The sequence below is a fragment of the Lemur catta genome, chromosome 9 (genome assembly GCF_020740605.2).
Source record: "Lemur catta isolate mLemCat1 chromosome 9, mLemCat1.pri, whole genome shotgun sequence".
Classification (NCBI taxonomy): domain Eukaryota; kingdom Metazoa; phylum Chordata; class Mammalia; order Primates; family Lemuridae; genus Lemur; species Lemur catta.
This window is the reverse complement of record NC_059136.1, coordinates 2,459,536-2,480,063: the sequence shown is the minus strand read 5'-3', so window position 1 is coordinate 2,480,063 and position 20,528 is coordinate 2,459,536. Positions and strand designations below refer to the sequence as shown.

Here is a 20,528-nt window from a genome sequence, read left to right as displayed (position 1 = left end):
CAACACCGGATCTTGGGACCTGTAGTCTCCCCTCCTCTTTGTGAGTATTATGAGGCTCCTCCTCTTGCACAGTGATTCTCAAACAGAGCCTTAAATTGTAGTTTTGTGTAAAAGAAAACCTGTAAATTTGATATATTAAGAATCTGGGGTGTGGGGTTGCCAACCTCTGACTGGTGAACACTCCCCTGCTGCTGTGAAAGTTTTTAAAATTATTATTATTATTTTCAAAATAGACCTTATTTTTCAGAGCAGTTTTAGGTTCACAGCAAAACTGAGTGGAAAGTACAGAGTTTTCATGTGTCTCCTGCCCCCACACACGCACTGCTTCCCCCACTGTCGACATCCCCACCAGAATGGTGCATCTGTTTCAGCTGATGGGTTTACATGCACACATAATCACCCGAAGTCTGTAGTTTACATTAGGGTTCACTCTGTGTTGTCCATACGGTTTCTATAAACAATACAGCCTTTATTTCTAATTTCTGAGTCTGCAGTCTTATTTTCCATAAGGGTATGCAAGGAGATAGGGTGGAAGTGGGGTGGGATGAAGGTGGAAATTTCCTCCCAAATTTTCTAAATTTTATTCCTTCATCAGATTCATTGAGGTTTGGCTTAGTGGAAATTCCTTCTAGAATCTGGCAGGTTGTTAAGTAATATTATAGTTTCCAATGCTGTTAAAATGTTGTGTGAGTGTGAGTGTGTGTGTCCCTGCACAGGATTTCAAGGAGACCTAGGAAGAGGACGAATCAGGGATTGCTAGCTTTACACCACCGGAGCTTGGAAGTCTCTTTAACTCTTGCGCAGAGATACAGATCCCTCTGTGCCCATTTGTATGCTGTTCCCACCTTCCATTTTTCTTGATCTGGCAAATTCCCACTTATCTTTCAGGATTGAGCTCAGCTGTCATCTCCTACCTATCATGTGCTAGATTATGGGAGACACATTATTCATCCTTATCTCCTCAGCCCATGGTGAACTGCCTCAGTAACCCCGATAAGATATCTTATTAAGGGTCACTTTTGTCCAGGGAGACCATCCCTCTCAAATAATAGAGGGATTCCAATATCCAGCATTGGAATATGGACCAGGATAAGAGAGTTCTAATTTTTAATTTTGATTACATAATAACATTTTCTATTTAAAAAGTAAGAATGTCTGCTTACATATAGTTTAACCAAGACTTGATTTTATTTAAAAGCTCTCTTTCCCACAGAAAATTAGGTACAGAAATGATTTTATGACAATTCATTCCTTTTATTGATGTTTTATTAATGTTACATAGAAATATAAAATTTCACAGAACAATTTTCACTAATAAATGCAAATATAAACAAGAACACATTACTTTCAAATAATTAAAAGTATTTTAACCAAACATTGATGAATCTATTCTCAATAAAGTATATTTTGAAACAATTCTGAAGCCATAAAAAACTAAAATTTACTTTATGCTAAATCATATTCTTCCACACTGCAAACATTTATTTTTTAAAAAACCAGCCACCCAATAAGAGTTTAATTCATTAGAAAATTTCCAGCATTTATAATTGCGTTATGTTGCTTCTACTTCGCTTACTGGCATCATTTCTTTCCTCCCTTCTCAGCACTTATCTTCATACTGGAAGAGGTGAACAAGGTGACTATGACCCATCCTGGGCCTGGTTCTGCTTCTGAACAGTGATTATGAGTGTGGCAATTAGATGCACAAATTACCTGAGTTTACCCTGAAGATTTCTTCAGAGCTGTCGGTATTCCTAAAACTACTCTCGCAACTAGTTTTTCCTTTCTGCAAATACTGTCATTCAAACCCAGGTATTTATCCCAATCCAAGCTCTACATTCTCCATAAAAACTTCTTGGGTGTTCATGAAACTTTAGAGGACAAGGCTCTTCTTAGAAGTACACACTACTCATAAGCTCAATGCAAATTAGGTTATTTTACCATCCTGGCCACCAGCCAGAAAATGAGGAGTGGGTAATTATCCTAATTTGAAAATGAAAAAACAAGTACAAAAAGAGATTGAGTGATTTATTAACACAATCCATTACATGTGTACTTTTACTTTGTGGATCAAAATGCATAATATAATCTGATGCTCAAAACAAACTTTTTTGAGAACACATCTCCTTTTACAAATGAAGACACTGAGGCTCAGAGACATGAGTCACTTGCCTAAGGTGGTGCAAATAGAAATTGATGTCATCAGAACTTAGGTCCTTGGATTCCCAGCCCACAGAGCCTTTCCTTGCCTCTTCTTAACTTGAACACGGTGTGAAGCGGCAGAGCAGTCCCCACGCCACACACCAAAACTTGACTTGGTGTATACCAGGAGTCTGAGGAAAGTGAATCCTATTCTCTTGGAGGAGGAATTTATATCATTTTCCATGGTGTTCTAGATAGTCCTGATGTGCTTGGTAAATGACAACTGTAATGTGCATAACCATACAACCGCCACAATGATAAACACAAGTATAAATAATAATAGATTGGGGACAAGCTACCAAACAGTATGTTGGGTATTAAAATAGTTCACAGGAGAATGTACATTATTCAACCTTGAGAAATGCATATTAAAGAACAATCTTGATTAAAATAATACAAATGGATTTTAAGATTCTGATCTCCTATAATACCTTTCCAATTTTCTTGTTTAAAACCCAAAGCATTATTATACCTCTCAAAAAATTTTTCTCACTATAAAAATTGGGCTTTCCCTTGAAAAACCAACACCTTGCTAGTTAGCTTCGTTTTAAGCACAATTTGATGATTAGAAGGCCTTCACTGCAGGAATGATCTTGCGGAAGAATTTATGACCTTGGGAATTTGTATTTTCAAATATATAACCAGGAGGAGAGGGATAACTAGCTGGGCAGATTTCCTGTTTCTTCGGTGTGTACTCTATAGAGTACATGGTTACATCATCAAATGGAACAGAACTCTTAAAAGTAACATTTAAAGGTTTGCAACTCTTTGTTGGAATCAATTCATGTGGCACATAGTGAGATCTGAAAGTGCTCAAATCATCAAATTTTCCAGATGGGTTGGGGATCTGCTGCTGCTGCTTAATAAGTCCTTGACGACAACTTTCCCATGCTGGAAAATCTTCCTTCATGGTGCTTTTTCCTTGGAAAGGAAAACTGTTACTTCTTCTACGAGAAACTGGCCGGATGGGAACCACGCGACTGGTCTGATATGGAACGTAGTCCAGATGGCTCCTGCTGTGCAGCTCCATGCTCCCTGTAGGGGGCACATACTCTGGTACTTTCTTGGCTGCAGGTGTTGGGATTTCCCACGATTGGAAACTTTCACGGAATTCAGTGCTTCCTTGAAACTGAGCATTTTGGGTCACTCTGGTATACGCAGGTCTGCAGATTTTTGCAGTTTCACCAACAAGACCCTGAAAGTCATTCCGGTGAGTTGTGAGATCTTCAAAGGGTTGGTCCGTTGGTTTGTAAACTTTTTTAGGCCTTTCAGACTTGAATTCTAGCTGATGAGGTACATAATCAAGGCAATAACTGGTATCACCATTAAAAGGGACCGTAGAACGTTTGACCACAGAGGAGGGTTTAAAGCTTTGCCTAAGCTTTATCTCCCGAGGAACATAGTCATCCTGAAACGTAGTTGAATTTCCAAATTTCACGGTAGGGGGATGGTAAGTTTGTTCTGGTTTATAAAGTTCACTTTTCTGAATGTCCCAAGCTCTATAATCATCTTTAAAATTAAAAACAAGGAAACAAAACATTTTTAAATTCTTAAGAAAACAACCGTCTTCTAAAAATCATGACTGACTTCTCTTATTGCCAAACATCCTTCCATTTCCTTTAGAAATCCAAACACTAGCATCAAGTGTAACGTTTCTCTGATTCCCCTCAGATTTGTTCTGTTTTCTTCATTTCCTCCTTCCTCAATCCATCTCCTCACTTTAATACACATAACTTTCCATTTCCAGATTCATCTGCACATAACCAGGCAAGGGCACATCTGAGCCCGATTGTGGGTAGTTCCTGAAATCCAAATGGACTGTGTCGTAGGTGAGGACAGAGTTTGGAAGATTATGGTTGAAGTCCCAGGAACTGGTTGGGATTTTCACTGTGCTTCACACAAAATGCTAAAGGAAGCCATAAAATCTAAGGCTTACAATAAAATCAAGTGTCCTGATGTGTGGGCAAAAGTGATGAGGATGTTACTACTTGCTTTGGAGGAATTCCTCAAAGGAGAGAACATTTCAACTCCATTATACTCTAGGAAGCCTAAAGAACTCCTTGAGGAAAGATACAGGGTAACTTGTACTATCCCCAAAGGATCACTGGCTTCAACTCTTCCTCCTCATGAAATGGACTTTAAGGCATTCCCAAAAGATAGAGGGCTATCTAGAGGCCAGGGGCCTGAGCTGAGTACTTTCAAAAGCATTTAAACTTTTATGTAGAATTTAGAAGTGAACATCAGGGCTAAGATTTGAAGTTTAGAAGTTAAATACCCTTCAGCTGCTTTCTACAGTTTACCTAGACCATGGTTGGAAAACTGAAGTGTTTATATTTCAACTGAGGATTATTTATGTTTTCTGTTTCTAGATGAGAAAGATAGTAAGCTGGAAAATATTACAGAATTGACTTTACCCCAAAATTTCTATATGTAAATATCAAAAATTAGTTCATAAAAGACAAGTTTACTATACAAGATAATGTTATCAGAATCTGGACTGAAGTCTATGCAACATTTACTGGAAAGCCCAAACCTCAAATACTTATGTGGATATCTCTTTCAAAGAGAAAACTTTCTTATTCATAAATATCTCTGCCAAAATGGCCAAGTTTTGGACTACATAAATGATTAAGCTACTGATGTTTGGATGAGAGTGCATACCTGATCCAAGAATAGACAATCTGTAGACAAGCAGATGAACCGGGTGCAGTGGTTCATGCCGGTAATCTCAGCTACTCTGGAGGCTGGGGCAGGAGGATCACTTAGGGCCAGGAGTTTGAGACCACTCTAGGCAACATAGTGAGACCCTCATCTCTAAAAAATTTTTTAAAGAAAATTAGGCAGGCCTGGTGACATGTACCTATGGTCCCAGCTACTAGGGAGGCTAAGGGAAGATCACTTGAGCCCAGGAGTTTGAGGCTGCAATGAGCTATAATCACACCACTGCATTCTAGCCTGGACAACAGAATGAGATTGTCTCCAAAAAAAAAAAAGAAAAAAAAATTAAAATTGAAATTAAATTAAAAAATAGACTAGCAGAGAACTATGAAACAAACTGGCAAGAAAAGATGAGCTAGATTAAGCATTCTTATTCTTGTGAACTTAAAGTGGAAAATAAAGAGCCAGATGGAAATGCAAGAGGAATCTGTAATAAAAGAATGCCAGGAGGCAGAGCTGGAGAACTATGGCAAGCTGAAGTTATATTTAAACAGACGTAGTTTCAAATGTCTCAAGGACAACACCTGAGGTATGTTTGTGGTAGGGCCATCATTCTAGCAGGACTTTGTTTCCTAAGGGTCTACTCCCAATAAGACTGTGGAATATTTCTGAGGGATTTTTCTGGCCCAGTCTCCCAGCCCACCATGCCCCCTAAACACTCATTGAATGTCCCACAAGGAAAACCAGCCAAGCATCTGGGGCTCTTCTAGATTCCAATTTGTCACACTGGGCCACATACCAAGTGCTGGACTGCTTTCTCTTCCCCTAGTGGAGTCTCTCTGCTATGCTGATCTCAATCTTCAGCCTTGGCCTGGATTTAACAAATGCTCCTGGAGAATTAAATGATCGGCCATCTCAGCTCACCTAGGAAGGGCTCCTCTCTCTCTGAAATTTCAGTTCTTTGCTTCTACAGCTGTCTGGTACCATTAAAATGATTTTTAAAAATCTATACTTTTATTAATTGTAGTGGAAGTAATAGCTTTCTACCATCTACTATACCCTCCCTGGCAGCAGAACTCACAGAAATTTGTAATGGATATAAGAAAAATGTCAAGCCCCTTAGTCTGGCAATCAAAGTTCTTCCCAATCTGATCTCAACCTTCCTTTATACAATTACTATCTCTCAGCCCTGAAATCCTCGTATCCTTACCATGTCCACTGAAGAACCCTTTTATGTTTCTGGTTTTACACTTTTTTATTCATTTCATACCAGTTTGGGGGATGTCCCTCCTATTTCTATACATCAGTATTCACTAGTCTCTGATGCATTCCCAGGCTGGCCTGAAGTGGTATCAGTTTTTGAAGCACTGATTGTTTCACTAATTTTCTAGTGAATTATGTTTTTGCCTTGTGATATTTCATATTTCATTTATTTCTAGGATGGCTATTTAATTTTTCACGCTATTACTGCTTTTATTCTCAACTCAATTTTAAAGTTTCTTTATGTAGTCCATATGATTTTATTTCTAAAATAAAAATTGTACATATTTAAGGTGTATAAGATGTTTTAACATATATATACACATAGTGAAATGATTGCTGTAGTAAAGCTAATATATCCATCTCCTCACTTAGTCACCTGGGTGTGTGTGTGTGTGTGTGTGTGTGTGTGTGTGTGTGTGTGTGGTGAAAGCACCTGAAATCTACTCTAAGTAAATTTCCAGTATACAATAAGGTATTATTACTGCAGTCATCATGCTGTACATTAGATCTCTAGATTTGTTCATCCTATCTAGCTGCAACTTTGTACGCCTAGGCCATTTCCCCCAGCTCCCTGCCCCTGGTAACCATCACTCTATTCTGTGCTTCTGTGTATTCAACTTTTTCAGATTTCACATTTAAATCAAATCACGTGTACTTTTCTTTCTATGTCTGGCTTATTTCACTTAACATGTCCTCTCTAAGTTCATCCACATTGTCACAAATGACAGGATCTCCTTTTTTAAGTCTGAATAATATTCCATTATATGCATATGTATCACAATTTCTTTATCCATTCATTCATTTATTTTAGCTAAAGCAATCGAGAAAGAAAACAAAAGTTGGAGGCATCACACTTTCTGATGTCAAATTATATTACAAAGCTAATCAAAACAGTATGGTGTGAGCATAAGAACAGACACATCGAACAATGAAATAGTGCAGAAATAAACTTAAGCATATACAGCCAACTAATTTATGGCAAGGGTGCAAGAGTATATGTGTAATGGAGAAAGAATAGTCTCTTCAATAAATGGTGTTGGGAAAACTGGGTATTCACATGCAGAAGAATGAAATTGGACCCTTATCTATCTATATCTATGTATCTATAATCTCAGAAATTTTTAATCCATTCATTCTTCAATGGATACCAGGTTGTTTCCTTATCTTGGCTATTGTGAATAATGCTGTAATAAATATGGGTGTGCAGATATCTCCTCAAGGTAATGATTTCATTTACTTTGGGTATACACCCAAAGGAGGAATTGCTGGTCATAAGGAAGTTCTATTTTTAATTTTTTGAGGAACCTTCGTACTGTTTTCCATAATGGCTGTAACAATTTACATTCCCACCAACAGTGTACAAGGATTCCTTTTTCTCCACATCTTTGTCAACACTTGTTATCTTTTATCTTTTTTATAGTAGCCATCCTAACAGGTGTGAGGTGGTACCTCATAGTGGTTTTGATTTGCATTTACCTGATGGTTACTAACCTGATGGTTAGTAATGTTGAATATCTTTTCATATTCCTGTTGGCCCTTTGTATATCTTCTTTGGAAAAATGTTTATTCAGGTCCTTTGACCAGTTTTTAATCTGGCTTTTTTTTTTTTTTTGCTATTATGTGAGTTCCTTATGTATTTTGAATATTAATGTCTTATATATGGTTTGCAAATATCTTCTCCCAATTCATAGGTTGCCTTTTTGTTTTATTGTTTCCTTGCTGTGCAGAAGCTTTTTAGTTTGATGTAATACCATTTGTCTGTTTTTTCTTTTGTTGCTTATGCTTTTGGAGTCATAGCCAAAAAATCACTGCTAAGGTCAATGTCAAGGAAATTTCCTGCTATGTTTTCTTCTAGGAGTTTTATGGTTTCAAGTCTTATGTTTAAGATGTTTATGTCTTTAATCCACTTTGAGTTGATTTTTGTGTATGGTGTAAGATAATGGTCCAATTTCATTCTTTTGCATGTGGATATCCAGTTTTCCTAACACCATTAAAGAGACTATTGTTTCTCCATTGAATATTCTTACATCCTCGTCAAAAATTAGTTGGCTATATACACTTGGGTTTATTTGTGGGCTCTCTATTCTGTTTTACTGATCTATGTGTCTGTTTTTATGCCAGTACCATATTATTGTAGTTTGATTACTACAGCTTTGTAACACAATTTGAAATCAGAAAGTGTGATGCTTCAAACTTTGTTCTTTCTCAAGATTGCTTTGGTTAATCAGGAGGGTCTTTTGTGATTACAAATAAATTTTAGAATTGTTTTTCTATTTCTGTGAAAAATGCCATTTCAATTTTGACAGAGATTGCATTTAATCTATAGATTGCTTTGGGTAACACGAACATTTTAACAATATTATTCTTCTAATCCATAAACATAGGATATGTTTCTATTTGTTCTATTTGTGTCTTTTTCAATGTCTTTCATCAATTTCTGTCTTTTTTTTTTTTTTTTTTTTTTTTTGAGACAGGGTCTCACTCTGTAGCCCTGGCTAGAGTGCAGTGGCATTATCATAGCTCACTGTAACCTCAAACTTCCGGGCTCAAGTGACCCTCCTGCCTCAGCCTCCTGAGTAACTGGGACTACAGGTACATGCCACATGCCTGGCTAATTTTTCTATTCTTTGTAGAGATGAGGTCCTGCTCTTGCTCAGGTTGGTCTTGAACTCCTGACCTCAAGCAATCCTCCTGCCTTGGCCTCCCAAAGTGCTAGGATTACAGGCATGAGCCAACACGTCCAGCTTCATCAGTATTTTATAGTTTTCAGTGTACAGATCTTTCACTACCTTGGTTATCAATAGTAAAGTTTCTAAATGTCAACAGCCATGCTGCAGTCCAGATCTCTGTATTCCCTACAATGAGTAGCACAGAGAACAGTAATCCCTAAAATTAGAGATTATTTTTATCAAATCAAATACTGATCTATTTTCATCATCCACACTTTAATAAGAATGAATTTCTAAGTTGAGACTGCTGGGGGCAGATACATTTTTGTTGCGGAGTCACCAGTTTCAGAAATCCACATCTCCAGAATCTCAATGTTGCCCTGCTTCCCATCTTGTAGGGGTTTTTTCTTTATCATGTCCCATTTCTGTTTTTCCTCTGTCCTTTAAATCTGAGAGGACAGTGAGACAGTATCTTCCCACTGTGACTCCTGAGTTCAGCTGCAGACCTGCCCTTAAGTAGTTATCTACAAAACCTGCAGTGCAGCCACACAGAATGTGGAAGTTCAGCCTTGGCCCTTAGTATTTCTGTTATGTCAAGACTGAAAACCTGGAAGTATTAATATTATATAAAACATAACTTTTCCTGACTAGGAAAGATCAGGAGAAAAAAAGCCAGAGGGAACCCAGAATTCCTCAACCTTGAACTATGGGAGTGAAAATATGGGAACCCACAGGAAACTCAGGTAATGGAAAGCCAGAATTAATGTTGGTGTGAGTGTGTGTTTGTATTGTGTGTAGATGTTCACAGCATCAGGGGACATCAATATTACTGATTTTTAAAATAGATCTTGTAGGAAGAAAATCTTACTATGGTTATAAAAAGACTAAGTACAGTCATTTTCATCAATTTTTATGTCAAATTTTGCACAGACATTATCTCCTATGCATATCAATCAATTTATATCTTAGCAGTTACTATATGCTACATTTGATTATAATATACTTCTTAACCATATGTATAGACTTCACAATTTGTTCCCTGTGTAGCGTCTTATGTGCTCACAGCCTTAAAAAACAGAAAGAACGTTGTTCCTGACCTCCCTAATAGTAGGCTCACAGATCACAGTGTATTGATAACCTGTACTTGACTTACCCATTGAATGAGGAAGTGTGAAATTTAAAGAAAAAGCATGTTTTATTTAAAGTGTGAATCATTACATTGATTGTTGATGGTATTACTCTTACAAAAGAGTTTTATATTAGGACATACCCATTCAGCTATTTAATATAACTAATTTATATTATTTTAGAATGTAATCCTATATATGAAATTACATTATTAATAAAAGAAAATATAAAAATGATATCTATTATCAAGATGGCCTATTTAAAAAAAAATAAAGACACCATCCCCCAGAAGTCATAGAATATTTTAGAATCAGATAGGCTTTTGGAAAGAAAAACATAAATTGCCCAGCTCCTACTCTTCCAAATCAGTTGCCAGCAAACAAGAGGCTTCCTCACACTTCCTCCCTGCTGGAAGTGAGCAGCAGGTCCCCTGTGGTGTTGTTCAGGATTGCCTGTCACAGGGTAGATGAGCCTACCTTATTCTGAGGTTCAGTATCCGGAATCATGTTTTCAGATGAAAGCTTTATCCTCCACCCTAGGTTTTATCAGTATGGATAATATTTTGCTTCTCCATCTGTTAACTCTTTTGCTCTATAGGTTGGTTCAGAACTTGAATGGAGAAGGCTACCATTTATTTGACCTTCTTAAAGGCTTAGTACTCTCGGTAGAGTTTAAATTCATTCTAGGATAGGAAGAAAGGAACAATGCCAACTAAATATGACATAAAGTGACAAATGTCACATAATGCTTGTTGAATGGCATCTTTGTTTTTTATATGTTTTGAGACACAGAAACCTAATTAAGTGGCTGAATTTGGACAGGAATCCAGGTCTATTAACTCAATCAAGCAAATGGTCTTTTTTTTGCACTATATAATACTACTTTGACCAAAAAGAAAAATGTTCTTTCTTAATCCATTGGGGCTATGTTTGGCAGCACACCAAAATTATAATTTGATATTTGAAATTAAAGCTGGAAGTGCGTTTTAGTTTTTTTGGCTCCTTCATTTTTGAAATGGCAAGTTAGTTACCTTTATAGGTTGGGACAGTGTCCAATTTTTCTTTTTTAACTTGTTGTCTTTCCAAAGGGCGGACTATTGCCACAGGCTGCATTTTATAGGAATTAAAATCTCGTTTGTAGGTGGTGCCAAGATCAATCTTCCCCTGTTTCGGTTTATATTCTTCTGGTATGTGGCGAGGTGGTTTGACTATTTCATAAGGACGATAATCCGACCTGAAATATATAAATTTGAAACATAGCCTCACAGGTTCTTTTATTTCTAATTATTCCAATGAAGTATTGAAAACTTCAAGAGTTTTTTTCACTTGAAAAGTCCAAGAAGATATTAAGATGGTAACAGTTGATAAACTACTCAAAAAAAGTTACTTAATTCCTTTATAAGGTCTTATCCAGTGACTAAATATCTTGAGAAAAGTAAATATGTCAAAAATTCTAGTTTTCAAAACATCATTACAATAGATCCTTAGTTAATTGGATATTAAGTAAATAAAATCCTAAAGTAATTGAAATTTTTTTAGACTGAAAGGAAATCTCAGGTAAAAGGCTTAGTGAACCTGAAAAGTTTAAAAAATACATTCCCCTGGGTCCACTTTGTCAAAATCCTTATTCATCCTACTTAAAGACTCTAGCAAACTACTGGACATAATTCTTCTTATTCATGTCATGCTGTCTTCCTGCTCATTGTTAAATGATTAGTAACTCTGGCCTTTAGACATAAATCACGTTCATAGTACAGACATGAGTCTTACTTATTTTGGGATCTCCCAGAAGCCCTTGACATGGATGGCAGCCAAAGGGCATTACATCACATGTGTGACAGAGGTGGCGTTGAAGACACCGAGGTGGTCTGCAGGAATGGAGACGACCACAGACTCACACTGCTGGAGAGGTGAAGTAAGAGAGGTCAGACTGCTTGGGTCCAAACCCCTGCTCTGTCATCGGATAACTTAGTTAACCTGTGTATACCCCAGTTTCCTCATATATATAAATGGGACAATGCTATCCACCTCATAGAGTTCTTTTAAGGATACATACACATTTAGAAGAATGCTTGGTACATAGTAATATGTTAGCTACTATTATTATTACTCTAAGTCTTCACAGATTGCTTTTCCCTTGTACACTCTACTGGCATGTCACTCATTTTATAATTAAACTATCTGGTATTAATCAATATTTTCTCACCCCCTTCAACTCTCCTCTTCAGTCAACTTCACTCTGGTTTCCAGCACTGTCACTTCCCTACTGCAGCTCTAAAGTGCACAGTGACTTCCCTGTGATCAAATCCATCAGGTATTTTTAGTCCTCTTCTTACTTCACCTCTCCAGCAGTAATTGACATTATTGTCCACTCTTTCTATTTCCAGAAAATTCTCTTCTCCTGCCTTCCTATTTCTTCTCAGTCTGCTAGGCAGCTTCATCTACCTTTACTCAGTCATTAAATAAATGTTGGAGTTCCTCAAGACTTGGACCTAACACTCTCCTCTTCTCATCCATTGTTCACTCCTGAGGGCAACCCCTCTACGCCCACAGCTTCAGTTACTACCTATATGTTAGGTTGTTAAGTATGAAATGTCTACTTTCCTTAAGTACTAAGTTTGACACTTGATATCTCTGTCATTTCACTTGACATTTCCTGTTTTATTTTTATTGTGAAGGTACCTCCTCATTCTTTCACATGCATGGTTTGGCTTGTGATTATCTTTCAAATTTTTTTAGAGCAATTTTTGTGAAACCATGGATAAGTAAAAAATTTGTGTTATTTTCTAACATGAGTTCCTTTATGGAACCAATGCTATGCAGACAGCTCAAAATGTCCATGAAGTGTTTGGGAAGGATGTGGCTAATGAATGCACAGTACATAAATGGTTTGAGAATTTCTGTTCTTGTGATTTTAATCTTGAAAATGAGCCATGTGGGTGACCTGAGATCAAGGTGGATAAAGAGGAGCTAAAAGCTGTAGTGGAAGCGAATCCATCTCAACCTATGTGTGACATTTCATATTTAATGACCTAACAGAAGTGACTCTCAAATTTACATCTCAGCTTAGACCTCTTGTCTGGCTGGGCTCCATACCAGTATCTATAATAGTCTCTTGGATATTCAATGGTACCTCAAAACTCAATATGCCCTAAATCAACTATTTCCCCCCAACAAATCTGGTCCTTTTTGATTGTTCCCTATTTTAGTGAATGGCATCACCATCTCTTCAGCCACACCGTCAGAAACCCAAGACTCAAGCTTATACCTCGCTTCCCTCCCATATCTAGTCCATCATCAACTCCTGTCACTTTTGCCTCCTAAATATCTCTCAAATCTAACCTCTTTTCTCCATCCCTGTCACTACCATAATATTCAGAGCTGTCAGAACAGCTCATTTGAGCCACTTCAGTAGCTTCCTAAACTCATACCTGCATCCACTCTAGTCCGCTCTCCAATCTTTTCTCCACATTGCAAGCAACATAATTATTTCACATGTAAATCAGATCAGGTCATTCTTGCTTTCATCCCCCTAGCTTCTTCCTTGCCTCTTTTACACAGCTCTGTCCCCAAAACCCAAAACTACGAAGGAAGGAAGGAAGGGAGGGAGGGAAAGAAAACAAAAGAGAAAGCTTCAATGGTTTCTTATTGCTCTAAGTATGTAGACAAAACAGAAGGCTCTGCCTGGCCTCCTTCATCAGCCTCAACTCACACTGCTGTGCTTCCTCTTTCTTTCTCTGCTCCAGCTGCCCTTCTTTGAAAATTTCCCACTTTCCATGCTCCTAACTCCTACATGCTACTCTCTCTGCCTGGAATGTACTTCCTTCCCCTCTTGATCCACTTAATTGCTTAACATCCTTCAAGTTTTAGCTCATTTTTCTCATTTTCCTGATAAAATTTAACCTCTTATTCTGGCTGTCAAGATACCTGTGCCTACTCTTCATAGATTTTGTGATGTGTTTGATTGCTATGTCCACTGGACCGTGACATCTGTGAGCACAGAGATCACGAGTGTGTTTCCTCACCAGTGTATCCCAGGTGCCGAGTACAGTGCTATAGCACTTGATACTTAATAAATGCATGATACGTACTGAATAGATGAATAGTAGCAGAAATCACATACCTCTGCTTCTCAAGACATATGAGTTGTTCTTTGCTCTTCCCAAATACCAGCTAGAGAGGAATAGGCTAAAAGGCAATCGGGGAGTGGGAGAATCAGGGAGAGAAGGGCAGAGAGAAAGCTTAGAAGTCTCAGTTTCTCTGGTTAGACGAGTTCAGTGTTAGAAAGTGTACTCCAAACCCAAAACCACTTCCTATGGAGAAGTAGAAGAGGGTGAATGCAGTCTTATTCATCTGATACATCCTGAACATTTGATATGCCCAAAATCCTACTCTTCAGGGCAGACTTCCTGCCAACTCCAGCAGTCACCTAACTGTGCTACAACTGCACTGCTATAACGGATCCAAAGTTTCGTATATGTTTAGACATCTCTTTACATAGGCTCTTCCTGTATCGCAGAAAAGCATAGAATGATACCTTATTCTTTGTACAGATAAATCCACTTTCTACTACCTAGTCAACATGGTCAAGGTGAGGAAGTCAAGCAAGAATTCCAAGTGCCTAGGTTATGGCTCTTAGAAATACTGCTAGTTTCCCAGTTGAAATAGAAAGAAAAGATCCAGTATCTTACTAAGTGGAGAGATGATTTAAGAACTAATTTTTAGTTTTATTGGCATACTTGGACATTTTGGGAATTGGGACATTTCAATTTTTTAAAAATCATTAAGGCCTACTTGAACAGGTCAATTGGGAAAATTCAGAATTGAAAAGCAACTGCCTTTGAAAATGGCAAGTTAAACTTTCTCAATTTTAACATTTAGAACTGGTTAAAAGCAAAATCTTTATTCAATAAATATGAATATTGTGAAATTTATTTCAAATCTGTCTTATGAACCACTAAGGCATCAAGGAAGAAATAAATTAAGGTGAGTAAAAAAGAGCACCCATTCCCATTTACTCCATCTCAATCAGTTGTTCAGTTTCTTCATCTCATTTGTTATAATCTGTAATTATCTTGTTTATCTGATTTTTTTGTTTCTGGACCATCTGTCCCACAAGGCTGTAAACAACAGTCAGGCCAAGCCCTTCTCGGCTCTGTGTTCCATGTCACCCTCGGTGAGCAGTCCATGCTGACCCCTCGCAGTGAGTCAGGGGCAACAGACGCACCAGCAATGCTGGTTAAAATGCAGATTCCTGGGACCCACTCCGTCATCTACTGACTCTTTTAGGTGGAGCTCTAGAATATGCAATTTTAACACTTCTAGATGGTACTAAAGCACAACAAATTCTGAGGACTGTGGAAAATCTTCAAATTTGTAAAAGAGTCACATACCTACAGAAGGAACCAGAGTCACCAAAACATTATTATTGCAAGAGTTGCCTCAAATGTTAAAGGTAGAAATGTTAAACTAAAAGTTTGAAAGTCTCCACTCGTGCTATGTAAGTAGAACCAGCACTATCTGAAATGAAATGGAAATGGCTAACGCTAAAATTTAAAGCTGTCACAGAGCATTTTTAAAACCTCAAACTATTGAAATCTGATATATGAGTTTCTTGAAAGCAGGGAATTCTTCATTGATATTTTTGATATTATTGATATTTTTATGCTTAATTCCTAAGATTATGCCTTGAATATAGTGTATACATTAACAGTTTAAGTAAAATAATGAATAAATCAATCCACCTAAGTGACAAACATACAAAGAGATCAAAAAAGCTAATTCCCAATGAAAAGTTTAGGCTTAAGAGGATTTTTTTGTGCATCAACCACTGAGCAAATATTGGTTACCTACTGTGTGCCAGTGGGCATCGTACTAGGTTCCTGGAAATAGAATGCTGGTGAAAATAGACTTAGTTCCTGCCGTCATGGAACACTGATAGGGTGGTCCTGTGAGAGCTTATGTAGAAGAATTTCCCCTAGCGTGAAAACTGGGTGAGGTGTCAGAAGAGGCTTTTCCAAGTGAAAATTTAGTTGATATCTACATTTTGAATGGGTATTAACTAGGGGAAGAAGGAGGGAAAATTCCAGGCAGGGAAAATAGTATCTTGGAAAGCTCTGAGTGAAGGGAAACCTGGCACTTTTGATGGAAATGAAAAATGGCCTATGGGTGGGAGCATAAGAGAGTGAAAAAAAGCACTGAAGTAAAAATAAACTAGAGAAGCAAGTAGGGAGCAAACCATGCAGGATTTTGGTCTAGGGTACATACAATGGGAAAGTTTAAGAGTATTTTAAGCAGGAAGGTGATAGGATTAGATTTGCATTATAAAAAGATCATCTTGGCAGGTTAAGGTATTGAAAACAGATACAGCTTGCAGAAAGTACAGTAGACACAGATATAACAATTAGAAAGCATTCCTTGAGGTGGTAGTGACCGTGTAGATAAATATGAGATATTTTAAGTGGTAAAAAAAAAAAAAATCAATAGAACTTTTCATTTCCTTTTTTTCTTCTCTTTGTCAACCTAATTTAATTCTCATCTTTCTGTTTTTCTTGAGTTGTCACTTAGTTTCTTGTTTATTAGATTGGTTCAACTTAAATCAACTAAATAGCTCAATTTAAATAGTTGGAAAACCTTATTAAGACCAGAAGAGTTGGGAAAAAAATAAGTAAAGCAAATAGTAGCTAAATATTTACTTAAATGTAGTTATTCCTTCCATTTTACCACGGCATGCTTGAACTTCCTGCTTGGGTTTAAGACTCTGAGATGGAAGAACATTGCCATACATAGGATATTTTTCCAAATATTCAGTTGTGGGGCAAAACACGCCAGAATTTTCATAAATCCTTGTGGTTCCATGTGGACAATGATGACGCCTGTACAAAAAAATAAACTGAAAGATTATTTTACCTAAAAAAGACATTTTGTGTGGTAATTCCATTTTAATCAGAGACCTTCAATAAACTGTAAATTTTCGAGCAGCTTTACAAAGAAACAAAATACTCTGCAAGGATGTTTACAAAAACAATGAACAAATTATGGTGTATCCTTATGTGGCAGAAACTCTGGTTTTGTTCTTACAATAATTTAGTGTCTTATTTTACTACAGAAGCTGAAAAGCTAACAAGGGAATTGCCCAGACCCTTGCAGACAGGTTCTACATACAATGTAGCCTTCACCTATAAGGTGTATTCACGTGAGACTTTGATTCGTCACAGAGCTACATACGGAGAGAGGCAGGCCACGGCATGCATTTTGCTTGCCTAGCTTGTGGTAGAGGCAGAGAGAGATCAGAGCCAGCCGTTGTTAGGCAGCATCCTGACTTGCAAGGTGGTTTCCTGACTTGACAGCTTTCCGAACTTGGCAGAAATGAGTGGCTCTGGAGTGTACAGCTCTGTTGCAGGTAGCGGCTTCCATGTCAGTCCACTTCTGTAGTGAGATTTTTGGGAATTTTTCAGGAAACTTAATTTGAAAATTGTTTCTTCAGTTCTTCCAAGTGACCTATATATATATTCCTTAATAAATTCCTTTTTGCCTAACCAGAGTAGATTATGTTGTCCATAATAAGAACCATGACCAATGTATCATATAAGCTAATAGTATGCAATTGTTAAAGAGAATGAAGTTGACCTTTATGCATGGCCATTGGAAGACGGTGACATTGTAAATAGTAAGTATGTACAGTATACTCTCTCTCTCTTGTTAATAAAAAACTATGTGTATGTACAACAAATCTTAAAGAACATCTGTTATCTGGGGGGGAAAGGATCATGAAGGATTTTCACAAGATTATAGATTTTTTTGCTTAGATTTTTATACTACGCCTCATGTATACTTATTGCATAATTGAAAAAAAGAGATAAAATCCTTAAAAAATAAAACTAACAAAAAACTGAAACACACAAACAGAAAGTAAGGCCATACCATTCCAAAATAGAAGGTCAATTTCTTAGGTCTGGTAATATTTGGGGGCTCCAGGCCATGTAGTGAGGGGTGATAATAAAAGCCCAGGTGAAGCTGAACCTGAAGAAAATGCATTTTCTCTGTAGATACATCAAAACCAAGATTCTACCTGAACTCAATGAACCCCCAGGAGAAAAAATAAAAGAGAAATAGGTTTTTTTGCTTGGAAGTTGCTGCATGAAGAATTGTGGTGCAGGGAGGAATGAAGAGGTGGTGTCGCAGGATATCTAAGAAACTTCAAAGTCAGGGAGTTAGGAGATTCAGGAAAACCTGCTGAAAAGGGAGGTGTGGAAAAGTGCTGAAGTGATTTAGTGCCACACACGGTCCCAGACTCTTGGGAAAAATAGAGGCAGGGCACACAGGTCCATGCATAGAGGTTCATCATGATATAGCTGCACTTAGTTGTAAGAACCAAGTTAAAGTTTTGGAATTGGTCATTGTTTTTATTTTTATTTTCCATCAAAGCAATACATTCACATTGTAAAAAATCTAACAGTGCTGAGGTGTTATAAAGGAAAGAAAAAGCCTCTTGTCCCAACATTTCCAATCCCCAACAGCAGCTTTTTTCTTATTATTTCTTCTTTACAGTTTTCTGGAGGCTACATCTGTAACACTTGTTTATAAACTTTGAACATCTTGATTTATCAGCTTAAATTACTAACTTTCAAATATTAACATAAAATATAAAATTTAGTTAATTTGTACCACTCCCATTCACTTCCTATTATTGTATAGTCATTCATTCAGCAAGTATTTAATAAGCAAGGATTATGCAAAGGTATTAGGGATCTAAGCATTAAGAAAGAAAAGGCAAAAAGTTCCCTGCCCTCCTTGAGCTTATATCCTGGAGGAAGGGAGGGAGGAGTAGCCAATAACAAATAAATCAGAAAAATACATAGTATATAATAAGTGCAATGGAAAAAAATGAAGCAGGGAAGTGGGATAGAGAGTATGGGGTGGAGCAAGAAGGTTGCAAGTTTAGATTGTGTGATATTTGAGCAAAGATCTGAATGAACAGGATCTTTTCATTTGATTACATTTGTATCTTTAAATAATATACTTAACCCCCTTTTTTTAATTCCACTAACTTAAACAGCATTTCTGGATACCTCCCTTTGCAAGCCCTTAGGCTATTAGCTCCTAGATACTTTTCTTTGATTTTCCTACTTTGTAAAATGATGGAGAAAATTACTAGTTCCTAAATATTTTTCTCAATTTTCTGCCTTCCTTTCACATTCCTCTTTTTGCCAGCCATCCGTTTATATTTATTATATATTACTAAGTTGTTTAGATTGTGTCTTTCAACCAAATAGCCATGCTTTGTCCATAGGCTTTTTAAAAGCCTTAAACCACTGGGACCTGATCTCTACAAAAAATAGAAAAATTAACTGGACATGGTGGTGTGAGCCTATAGTCCCAGCTACTCGGGAGGCTGAGGCAGGAGGATTGCTTGAGCCTAGGAGTGTGAGGTTGCAGTGAGTTGTGACGATGCCATTGAACCCTAGTCCAGGCAACAAAGTGAGACCCTGTCTCAAAAAACAAAACAAAACAAACTGGCTTTGTTTTGCTTGCTTTTTCTAGCAGATTGCATTTTCAGCATGTATTCTTGCAACTTCTATATTGCCTTTCTGAATGGCCTTTTTAATCTTGGCCTTTTCAGCCTTTTCTTCTTTATCACATTTCTTGGCATTCCTATTAAGTTCTTTTGCAGCAAACTTCAAGTTAAGTAAGTGTCAACATTTGACATGATCCCACGACTCTTCTTGGGAGGCTGCAGCCTTGTGCATCTGTTAATCTACATCTCATCACAAACTGTGTTTATTATGAGACTGGCAGAGAAACTGCGTTCCATCATCATGCAGGTGTTTTTCCTTTGAAGGGAATGGCAAATACAAAGCGACTGACATATTCATATTTACTTAGCAAATGATGACCTAATGCCCGGGTCCACAGTGAGGCTGAGGAAGGGCTGTGCTTCCGGGCGGTGGGAGGTTGTCAGGCAGGACTCGCAGGCCACTTCTGGGCGTCAGGGTGGAGACTACTGTGCTGCCTCTTCGTTCTGACCCCAAAGGAGCGCCGCCCGGACGGGGACGGAAACGTGGTCTGGCCAGGAGGACGAAAGGCTGGAGAGGGACAAAGTGTAACACAGGTCGCACACTCATGGCCTTGCCACCGTTCTTTGCATCCTTTTTGTGGGGTGCGCCTTCTTCCAGCCGACCGGCTCCCACCGCTCAGCAGCCCGACATCGGCCGCTGCGTCGCGAGCATGGCCTACCTGCCGCCTGGACAGAGTCGCACGACTGCAAGGGGGAAGCCTTCGCCGGCCGGTCCCATAGATGCTGCAGTGCCCCCGGTCCCTTCATCTTCGGGCGCGGCCGCCCGCAGGGTCCCCGAGGGGCCAGCTCCGCCCACCGGGCCCTCGCCCGGCGCCCGAGCCCCGGCCCGCCGCTGCCCCGCCGAGCCTTACCCGCAGGTACAAATCTGACACAGGCACCCGCTCCTCATGCTCTCCGCCCGCCCGGCTCCGCGCCGCGCCTCAGCGCTCGCAGCTCCGCGACTTCCACAGCGCCCGCCGTAGTCAAGGCAACCGCGGGGTCCCGGGAGACGGACGCGGCGCCGACTTCCGTCAGCGCCGCCGACGCGCACGG

General features: G+C 38.4%; 1 protein-coding gene across 2 annotated transcripts; it reads right to left on the bottom strand.

The window, feature by feature from the left end:
* Positions 1-1,301: 1,301 nt before the first annotated feature.
* SAXO2 (stabilizer of axonemal microtubules 2) lies at positions 1,302-20,495 on the bottom strand. Of its 2 annotated transcripts, none has more exons than XM_045561567.1 (4): positions 20,348-20,495; positions 16,615-16,794; positions 10,951-11,153; positions 1,302-3,711 (listed from the first exon to the last, which is right to left on the bottom strand). In XM_045561567.1, exons 1-4 carry the CDS (start codon positions 20,383-20,385, stop codon positions 2,768-2,770), a joined length of 1,365 nt encoding a protein of 454 aa, XP_045417523.1. In that variant the 5' UTR covers positions 20,386-20,495; the 3' UTR covers positions 1,302-2,767. The 2 variants fall into 2 exon arrangements, with proteins under 2 accessions (XP_045417523.1, XP_045417524.1); XM_045561568.1 differs by lacking the exon at positions 20,348-20,495 and adding an exon at positions 19,801-19,881.
* Positions 20,496-20,528: the final 33 nt, after the last annotated feature.